At 48.6% G+C, this 11,411-nt stretch overlaps 1 protein-coding gene across 1 annotated transcript in view; it reads right to left on the minus strand.

Moving 5' to 3' along the window:
- The window catches only part of LOC138647079 (vitamin D3 hydroxylase-associated protein-like), a 160,574-nt gene extending 149,876 nt beyond the window's left edge, over positions 1 to 10,698 (minus strand). The window contains exon 1 of the mRNA XM_069735897.1: positions 10,459 to 10,698. Coding sequence (XP_069591998.1) covers positions 10,459 to 10,668 — 210 coding nt within the window. The 5' untranslated portion in view covers positions 10,669 to 10,698. The remainder of the gene's footprint in view (positions 1 to 10,458) is intronic.
- Positions 10,699 to 11,411: the final 713 nt, after the last annotated feature.

Genomic DNA, 11,411 nt, shown 5'->3' on the forward strand with positions numbered 1-11,411 from the left:
GGGTCCAATAGCCATCATATGGACAAAAGTATGTACCCCTCACATCCACCACTGGGGAATACCACAGGTGGCGTCACGAATATAAACTTTATTCCCTTTAAAGAACTTTCCCCTTTTACATGGGCGCCCAGGGCCACGGACCGTGTCACCACCGTGACATCCCCCTGTGAACTCAGGACCCGGCACCGAGTACCCCACGACCCTGGCGGGTGACTCAATATTCTTCCCTGGAAAACCCACGAGTCCCGATGTCATCTTCCTCAGAGAAATCACGTGTTCTCATGTAATATTCTTCCCCGGAAACCTCATGTGTCCTGTCATCTTCTTTCCTACAAAACTCACATGTCCTCATGTCATCTTCTTCCTTGGAAAACTCAATTGTTCTCGCATCATCTTCTTCTCCAGAGAATTCTCGTGTCCTCGTGTCATCTCCTTCCCAGCCTGCACTTTATGGTTGTAGCTCTGTGGGGGCTGTCATGTTGTCTACATGTTTTATATTAATAAACATTATGAAATCAAGATTTTCTTTTGCACCTTTTTTCAGGTGTACCAATGCCCCTCTTAAGTGTTTAACCTCCAAGCCTTCCTACCCCAGACCCTGGTGGATACCGTCCACCTCCCACCATTTTGTCTGCCATTACTACCATGTGACAGTGGCTGGTGGTGCGGAGCTCCCCAATACAAGCGCGGTCCTGTGCTGAGAGCCTCCGGGGTAACAAATTGTTACATCAGCTTTGTGGAAACAGTTTGGGGGAAACTCATATACTGTATGTCCCCATGACTGTGCCAAGTGCACATGGTCCATATAAACATGGGGGAGAACATGAGCGGCCGCTGTTATGGCTGGCAATCAGGCAACACAGCGTGCAGTAATCAGCGCACATACAGAGATCTGGCAATAACCAAAAACAATAGGACGAGCTCTGAGACGTGGAATCTCTGTAGACTGCAGTACCTGATCTATCCTCACACAACTATAAGCAGCAGTGGATTGCGCCTATCACTACCTATGCAACTCGGCACTGCCTGAGGAGCTGACTAGCCTGAAGATAGAAATACAAGCCTGACTTACCTCAGAGAAATACCCCAAAGGAATAGGCAGCCCCCCACATATAATGACTGTTAGCAAGATGAAAAGACAAACGTAGGAATGAAATAGATTCAGCAAAGTGAGGCCCGATATTCTAGACAGAGCGAGGATAGCAAAGAGAACTATGCAGTCTACCAAAAACCCTAAAACGAAAACCACGCAAAGGGGCAAAAAGACCCACCGTGCCGAACTAACAGCACGGCGGTGCACCCCTTTGCTTCTCAGAGCTTCCAGCAAAAGTTAATAGCAAGCTGGACAGAAAAAACAGAAAACAAACTAGAAGCACTTATCTAGCAGAGCAGCAGGCCCAAGGAAAGATGCAGTAGCTCAGATCCAACACTGGAACATTGACAAGGAGCAAGGAAGACAGACTCAGGTGGAGCTAAATAGCAAGGCAGCCAACGAGCTCACCAAAACACCTGAGGGAGGAAGCCCAGAGACTGCAATACCACTTGTGACCACAGAAGTGAACTCAGCCACAGAATTCACAACAGTACCCCCCCCTTGAGGAGGGGTCACCGAACCCTCACCAGAACCCCCAGGCCGACCAGGATGAGCCACATGAAAGGCACGAACAAGATCTGGGGCATGGACATCAGAGGCAAAAACCCAGGAATTATCTTCCTGAGCATAACCCTTCCATTTGACCAGATACTGGAGTTTCCGTCTAGAGACACGAGAATCCAAAATCTTCTCCACAATATACTCCAATTCCCCCTCTACCAAAACAGGGGCAGGAGGCTCCACAGATGGAACCATAGGTGCCACGTATCTCCTCAACAACGACCTATGGAATACATTATGTATGGAAAAGGAGTCTGGGAGGGTCAGACGAAAAGACACCGGATTGAGAATCTCAGAAATCCTATACGGACCAATAAAACGAGGTTTAAATTTAGGAGAGGAAACCTTCATAGGAATATGACGAGAAGATAACCAAACCAGATCCCCAACACGAAGTCGGGGTCCCACACGGCGTCTGCGATTAGCGAAAAGCTGAGCCTTCTCCTGGGACAAGGTCAAATTGTCCACTACCTGAGTCCAGATCTGCTGCAACCTGTCCACCACAGAATCCACACCAGGACAGTCCGAAGACTCAACCTGTCCTGAAGAGAAACGAGGATGGAACCCAGAATTGCAGAAAAATGGAGAGACCAAGGTAGCCGAGCTGGCCCGATTATTAAGGGCGAACTCAGCCAACGGCAAAAATGACACCCAATCATCCTGGTCAGCGGAAACAAAACATCTCAGATATGTTTCCAAGGTCTGATTGGTTCGTTCGGTCTGGCCATTAGTCTGAGGATGGAAGGCCGAGGAGAAAGATAGGTCAATGCCCATCCTACCACAAAAGGCTCGCCAGAACCTCGAGACAAACTGGGAACCTCTGTCAGAAACAATATTCTCAGGAATGCCATGTAAACGAACCACATGCTGGAAGAACAAAGGCACCAAATCAGAGGAGGAAGGCAATTTAACCAAGGGCACCAGATGGACCATTTTAGAAAAGCGATCACAGACCACCCAAATGACCGACATTTTTTGAGAAACGGGAAGGTCAGAAATGAAATCCATCGAAATATGTGTCCAAGGCCTCATCGGGACCGGCAAGGGCAAAAGCAACCCACTGGCACGTGAACAGCAGGGCTTAGCCCTAGCACAAATTCCACAGGACTGCACAAAAGCACGCACATCCCGTGACAGAGACGGCCATCAGAAGGATCTAGCAACCAACTCCCTGGTACCAAAGATTCCTGGATGACCGGCCAGCACCGAACAATGAAGTTCAGAGATAACTTTACTAGTCCACCTATCAGGGACGAACAGTTTCTCGGCCGGACAACGATCAGGTTTATTAGCCTGAAATTTCTGCAACACTCTCCGCAAATCAGGGGAGATGGCAGACACAATGACTCCTTCCTTGAGGATACTCGCCGGCTCAGATAACCCCGGAGAGTCGGGCACAAAACTCCTAGACAGAGCATCCGCCTTCACATTTTTAGAGCCCGGAAGGTATGAAATCACAAAATCAAAACGAGCAAAAAATAACGACCAACGGGCCTGTCTAGGATTCAAGCGCTTGGCAGACTCAAGATAAGTAAGGTTCTTATGATCAGTCAAAACCACCACGCGATGCTTAGCACCCTCAAGCCAATGACGCCACTCCTCGAATGCCCACTTCATGGCCAGCAACTCTCGGTTGCCCACATCATAATTACGCTCAGCAGCAGAAAATTTCCTGGAAAAGAAAGCACATGGTTTGAACACTGAGCAACCAGAACCTCTCTGTGACAAATCCGCCCCTGCACCAATCTCAGAAGCATCAACCTCGACCTGGAACGGAAGAGAAACATCAGGTTGACACAACACAGGGGCACAGCAAAAACGACGCTTCAACTCCTGAAAAGCTTCCATGGCAGCAGAAGACCAATTAACCAAATCAGCACCCTTCTTGGTCAAATCGGTCAATGGTCTGGCAATGCTAGAAAAATTACAGATGAAGCGACGATAAAAATTAGCAAAGCCCAGGAATTTCTGCAGACTTTTTAGAGATGTCGGCTGAGTCCAATCCTGGATGGCCTGAACCTTAACCGGATCCATCTCGATAGTAGAAGGGGAAAAGATGAACCCCAAAAATGAAACTTTCTGTACACCGAAGAGACACTTTGATCCCTTCACGAACAAGGAATTAGCACGCAGTACCTGGAAAACCATTCTGACCTGCTTCACATGAGACTCCCAATCATCTGAGAAGATCAAAATGTCATCCAAGTAAACAATCAAGAATTTATCCAGATACTCACGGAAAATGTCATGCATAAAAGACTGAAAAACAGATGGAGCATTGGCAAGTCCGAACGGCATCACCAGATACTCAAAATGACCCTCGGGCGTATTAAATGCCGTTTTCCATTCATCTCCCTGCCTGATTCTCACCAGATTATACGCACCACGAAGATCAATCTTAGTAAACCAACTAGCCCCCTTAATCCGAGCAAACAAGTCAGAAATCAATGGCAAGGGATACTGAAACTTAACAGTGATCTTATTAAGAAGGCGGTAATCAATACACGGTCTTAGCGAACCATCCTTCTTGGCTACAAAAAAAGAACCCTGCTCCCAATGGTGACGACGATGGGCGAATATGTCCCTTCTCCAGGGACTCCTTCACATAACTGCGCATAGCGGCGTGTTCAGGCACGGACAAATTAAATAAACGACCCTTAGGGAATTTACTACCAGGAATCAAATCGATAGCACAATCACAATTCCTATGCGGAGGTAGGGCATCAGACTTGGACTCTTCAAATACATCCTGAAAGTCCGACAAGAACTCTGGGATGTCAGAAGGAATGGATGACGAAATAGACAAAAATGGAACATCACCATGTACTCCCTGACAACCCCAGCTGGTTACCGACATAGAGTTCCAATCCAATACTGGATTATGGGTTTGTAGCCATGGCAACCCCAACACGACCACATCATGCAAATTATGCAGTACCAGAAAGCGAATAACTTCCTGATGTGCAGGAGCCATGCACATGGTCAGCTGGGCCCAGTACTGAGGCTTATTCTTGGCCAAAGGTGTAGCATCAATTCCTCTCAATGGAATAGGACACCGCAAAGGCTCCAAGAAAAATCCACAACGTTTAGCATAATCCAAATCCATCAGATTCAGGGCAGCGCCTGAATCCACAAACGCCATGACCGAATACGATGACAAAGAGCACATTAAGGTAATGGACAAAAGGAATTTGGACTGTACAGTACCAATAACGGCAGAGCTATCAAACCGCCTAGTGCGTTTAGGACAATTAGAAATAGCATGAGTAGAATCACCACAATAGAAACACAGTCTGTTCAGACGTCTGTGTTCTTGCCGTTCTACTTTAGTCATAGTCCTGTCGCACTGCATAGGCTCAGGTTTACTCTCAGACAATACCGCCAGATGGTGCACAGATTTACGCTCGCGCAAGCGACGACCGATCTGAATGGCCAAGGACATAGACTCATTCAAACCAGCAGGCATAGGAAATCCCACCATTACATCCTTAAGAGCTTCAGAGAGACCCTTTCTGAACAAAGCCGCTAGTGCAGATTCATTCCACAGAGTGAGTACTGACCACTTCCTAAATTTCTGACAATATACTTCTACATCATCCTGACCCTGGCATAAAGCCAGCAGATTTTTCTCAGCCTGATCCACTGAATTAGGCTCATCGTAAAGCAATCCCAGCGCCTGGAAAAATGCATCAACATTACTCAATGCAGAATCTCCTGGTGCAAGAGAAAACGCCCAGTCCTGTGGGTCGCCGCGCAAAAAAGAAATAATAATCAAAACCTGTTGAATAGGATTACCAGAAGAATGAGGTTTCAAGGCCAAAAATAGCTTACAATTATTTCTGAAGCTCAGGAACTTAGTTCTGTCACCAAAAAACAAATCAGGAATCGGAATTCTTGGTTCTAGCATCGATTTCTGATCAATAGTATCTTGAATCTTTTGTACATTTACAACGAGATTATCCATTGAGGAGCACAGACCCTGAATATCCATGTCCACAGCTGTGTCCTGAAGCACTCTAATGTCTAGGGGAAAAAAAAGACTGAAGACAGAGCTAAGAAAAAAAAATGATGTCAGGATTTCTTTTTTCCCTCTATTGGGAATCATTGGTGTGGCTCCTTGTACTGTTATGGCTGGCAATCAGGCAACACAGCGTGCAATAATCAGCGCACATACAGAGATCTGGCAATAACCAAAAACAATAGGACGAGCTCTGAGACGTGGAATCTCTGTAGACTGCAGTACCTGATCTATCCTCACACAACTATAAGCAGCAGTGGATTGCGCCTATCACTACCTATGCAACTCGGCACTGCCTGAGGAGCTGACTAGCCTGAAGATAGAAATACAAGCCTGACTTACCTCAGAGAAATACCCCAAAGGAATAGGCAGCCCCCCACATATAATGACTGTTAGCAAGATGAAAAGACAAACGTAGGAATGAAATAGATTCAGCAAAGTGAGGCCCGATATTCTAGACAGAGCGAGGATAGCAAAGAGAACTATGCAGTCTACAAAAAACCCTAAAACGAAAACCACGCAAAGGGGCAAAAAGACCCACCGTGCCGAACTAACAGCACGGCGGTGCACCCCTTTGCTTCTCAGAGCTTCCAGCAAAAGTTAATAGCAAGCTGGACAGAAAAAACAGAAAACAAACTAGAAGCACTTATCTAGCAGAGCAGCAGGCCCAAGGAAAGATGCAGTAGCTCAGATCCAACACTGGAACATTGACAAGGAGCAAGGAAGACAGACTCAGGTGGAGCTAAATAGCAAGGCAGCCAACGAGCTCACCAAAACACCTGAGGGAGGAAGCCCAGAGACTGCAATACCACTTGTGACCACAGAAGTGAACTCAGCCACAGAATTCACAACAGGCCGCACAAAGCCCAGACCTCAGCCCTGTCCAACATCAATATTGGAGACTGTGAGCCTGACACCTCCGCAACATCAGGGTATGACCACACAAATGCTTTTCTGGATCAAGGGACAAAAATCTTCACAGATGCCTCCAAAATCTTGCAGCAAATCCCAGAAGAGCGCGAGCCTTTATTTCCGCAGAGGAGCACCTCCATATTAATGATTATGGAGGACAGAGAAGCCCCCGGAGGTGGATGTGGGGGGCACATACTTTCTCCATATTAATGTCTATGGATGTAGCTGTGTGGCACAATGGCATTGCCTTTCTCGGGGATGGGTCATGCCATGCCTGGAAGCAATCGGGATCCCCTTAGCAGGTAATAGTCAGCCTGCAACACCTTTCCTGACTCCAGACCAGAAGGGGGAGCTCTAACCCGGTTTTCAGGGGAACTTCCCGGTAAGTTCTGGTCTGGAGGTGGGGTTAGTTAGTGTTTGTGAGAGAGCAGACAGTGAAGGAGGAAGAGGCAAGAAGTGAGGAGAATCTGTGGGATAGGAGCTGCGTCTGAGCTCACTCCAGGACTGAGCGCTGAAGATTGGACACCGGAGTCCATGGTTGTGTGGGAACTGCAGGTCCCACAACCAAATCCAGAGGACAGGAGGTTGCAGGTCTCCTGGCCCCATTGGACACCCGAAGGCACAGCAGCATATGAGAGCCCGGAGTCACCACGAGGGAGTGACACCCGGAACAGGCTCAAGCTGCCTGCCATGCGGGTAGTGTTTCACTTAGTTGACAGACAGAGAGGGAATTGAGGAGAACTAAAAGCACCAAGAGAACAGCGCAGCAGGGAGGCCTTCAACCCCACCTGGCTAGGAGGATCCTGAATTGCTTCCTGGCTGCCCAGATTTCCATCACCAGCTGTGACTTGTGCCCTGGACTACACCTGCAACCTAGGATTAAAGGTAAAGAAAACTGCAAACCTTGAGTCTTCTAGTTATTCCTGCACCCTCATTCCTGCAGTCCAACGTCCACCATCCCTCTTAAACTGTTCTGGTAGCCCTGGGGTCCCGCTCCACCTGCGGGGAGCAGAACCATCCCAGTTGCATCACCCTCGTCCCCAGCGGTCCCTTTAAGCAGCGTCGGCCCTCCCTGGCCGAATACCACAGGTGGCGTCACGAATAATCCCTTTTTTATATAAACTTTATTCCTTTCCATCATCCACCCCTTTTAATTGCACGCCCAGTGCCACAGACTGGGTCACTGCTACTGTGACTACCCCTTTAAGAACCGTCCGACCAAGTTCCGAGAACCCTATGGCCCTAGTGGGTGTTGCAGGTGAGCATAGAGAAGTCCCCAGTGGTGGATGTGAGGGGCACATACTTTTCTCCATACTAATGTCTATGGATGTAGATGAGGACAGTGAAGCCCCCGGAGGAGGATGTGGGGGGCACATACTGTCTCCATATTAATGTCTATGGATGTAGATGAGGACAGAGAAGCCCCCGGAGGAGGATGTGGGGGGCACATACTTTCTCCATATTAATGTCTATGGATGTAAATGAGGACAGAGAAGCCCCCGGAGGTGGATGTGGGGGGGCACATACTTTTCTCCATACTAATGTCTATGGATGTAGATGAGGACAGAGAAGTCCCCAGTGGGGAATGTTTAAGGGCACATACTTTTCTCCATATGATGGCTATTGGACCCTAACCCTACCTCTCCCCCATACAGCGTTAGGGGCAGGCAGACCAGGCAGCTGCCTAGGGACCCCCATTCCTCCAGGAGGGGCCCCCAGTCAGTGGCCATTATGGGGACCAGCGCTCCCCCATCGCTCATTCAACTTATCGGCATCATAGACACCGATACAGTTGAAAGCAGTGACGGAGGAGAGAGTGTCAGATAATAATAATAATAATCTTTATTTAAATAGCGCCAACATATTCCACAGCGCTTTACAGTTTAACAGTTTCAAACACAACAGTCATAAGTAACAACGTTAACAATACAATAAAGCAAAATAAGCCGCCCCTGCTCGTGAGAGCTTACAATCTACAATGAGGTGGGGAGATACAAAGTACAGGTGTGTATTTACAATGATGTATTTACAATGAGGGTCCAGCCATCTTCAGGGGGTGAAGGATAGATGAGGATAGTGAATGGGCTACACACACACAAACATAAAATGACTGATTAGTGAACGTGATAGGCCGCTCTGAACAAATGTGTTTTGAGCGAGCGCCTAAAACTATGCAAATTATGGATGGTCCTAATATCTTGGGGTAGAGCATTCCAGAGGATTGGCGCAGCACGGGAGAAGTCTTGGAGTCGGGAGTGGGAGGTACGGATTAGTGCAGAGGTTAGCCGAAAGTCATTTGCAGAGCGCAGAGGTCGGTTAGGCCGATAGACAGAAATGAGGGAGATGTAAGGGGGTGCCGCACTGTGGAGAGCTTTGTGGGGGAGAACAAGTACTTTGAATTGTATCCTGTAATGAATGGGCAGATGACACTCCCTCTCCCATCACTCCCCATCTGCTTGTGACTCAGCGGACGTGAGATTATGTCACTTCATCGTGCACCATGCTGTGCTAGCAGTCAAACCAATGAGACCGGAGCAGAGCCTGGAGCCACGCGGGGAACAAGGAGGAAGGGTGAATATTGTGTGAGTGTGTATATGATGTATTGTGTGTGTGTCTGTGAGTGTGGGGGCTGCATTATACTGTGTGTGTTGGAGCTGCACTATACTGTGTGTGAGTGTGGGGGCTGCACTATACTGTGTGTGAGTGTGGGGGCTGCACTGTACTGTGTTGGGAGGGAGTTGCACTGTACTGTGTGAGGGGGAGCTGCACTGTAGTGTGTGTTGGGGGCTGCATTATACTGTGTGTTGGGGGAGCTGCACTATACTGTGTGTGGAGGGGCTGCATTATACTGTGTGTGGGGGGCTGCATTATGCGGTGTGTGTGTGGGGAGTTGCACTGTGCTGTGTGTTGGGGAGCTGAACTGTGCTGTGTGATGGGGAGCTGCACTATACTGTGTGTGTTGGGGGAGCTGCACTCTCCTGTGTGTGGAGATGGGCTGCACTATACTGTGTGTTGGGGGCTGTATTATGCTGTTTGTGTGAGGGCGTTGCACTATACTGTGAGTAGGGTGCTGCATTATGCTGTGTGTGGGGGAACTGCACTATACTGAGTGTGGAGGCTGCTCTACACTGGGTGTGGAGTGGGGCTGCATTATACTGTGTGTTGAGGGGGCTGCATTATACTGTGTGTGTGAGGGGCTGCACTATACTGTGAATGGGAGGCTGCATTATACTGCGTGTGTGGGGGGTTACATTATACTGTGTGTGGCTGCATTATAGTGGGTTTGTGGCTGCAGTATATTCTGAGGGGGGCTGCAGTATACTTTGAGGGGGTTGCAGTATACTGTATGAGGGGGGCTGCAGTATACTTTGAGGGGGTTGCAGTATACTGTATGAGGGGGGCTGCAGTATACTCTGAGGGGGGATGCAGTATACTCTATGAGGGGGGATGCAGCATACTCTATGAGGGGTTCTTCAGTATACTCTATGAGGGGTGCTACAGTTCACTGTATGAGGGGACTGCAGTATACTCTATGAGAGGTTCTGCAATATACTATGAGGGGGCTGCAGTATACTCTGCGGGGGGCTGCATTATACTCTATCAAAGACCATAGGCAGTGCATTATGAGACCTGCATTGTACTGCATCGAGAACTACCTGTCCCCATCATTCTTCCTTAGCCGGTGTAAAGAAACTCGGGAACAAGCGTCAAATGACTTCAGTATTGTCGATCACGCTTGTGTAATGCCCTGAACTCAGCGCATGTAAATACAACCAAAATGTTTGTGTGATGAGGAATATGTGAGCATTTGGGGCCCCACTGTAAACTTTTGCCCAGGGCCCCACTGTCTCTACAACCAGCCCTGCCCCCGTACCTGTGCTTTATAGCGCAGCGCCATCTTCTCCATGCGCTCCAGGGCACGCGCTCTCTGTGACTGCGCTCGCTCGATCTTCATCTTGGTGCACCGCTCCCTCATCCATTGAGCAACCAGATAACAGCCAACCAGACTCAGAACAAAAAGCACAAAGGCCAAATCAATCAGGAACTCCGGGATCAGAAGGGCGAGAAGTCTGAGGAGCATCATGAACGCAGCTGCTCGCCCGGGAGCAGATCCACAACTAAATGTCTCACCAGAAATAAGACCCAGTCCAGGAGGCAACGTGACCACAAAAACCTGGACTGGTGCCCAGCAGTCACTTGGAAGGAAGCGCTGCCCCTCCGAATATCTAATACTGAGGAATACAAGCTGTACGCTGGACGGGAGGAGTGGTACTGTGCAGTATATACAGGATGGGAGGAGCGGTACTGGGCAGTATATACAGGATGGGAGGAGCGGTACTGGGCAGTATATACAGGATTGGAGGAGCGGTACTGTGCAGTATATATACTGTATACAGGACGGGAGGAGCGGTACTGTGCAGTATATATAGGATGGGAGGAGCGGTACTGGGCAGTATATACAGGATTGGAGGAGCGGTACTGTGCAGTATATATACTGTATACAGGACGGGAGGAGCGGTACTGTGCAGTATATATAGGATGGGAGGAGCAGTACTGGGCAGTATATACAGGATGGGAGGAGCGGTACTGTGCAGTATATACAGGATTGGAGGAGCGGTACTGGGCAGTATATACAGGATTGGAGGAGCGGTACTGTGCAGTATATATACTGTATACAGGACGGGAGGAGCAGTACTGTGCAGTATATATAGGATGGGAGGAGCAGTACTGGGCAGTATATACAGGATGGGAGGAGCGGTACTGGGCAGTATATATACTGTATACAGGACGGGAGGAGCGGTACTGTGCAGTATATATAGGATGGGA

Source organism: Ranitomeya imitator, chromosome 8, assembly GCF_032444005.1.
Source record: "Ranitomeya imitator isolate aRanImi1 chromosome 8, aRanImi1.pri, whole genome shotgun sequence".
In the NCBI taxonomy this organism is placed as follows: domain Eukaryota; kingdom Metazoa; phylum Chordata; class Amphibia; order Anura; family Dendrobatidae; genus Ranitomeya; species Ranitomeya imitator.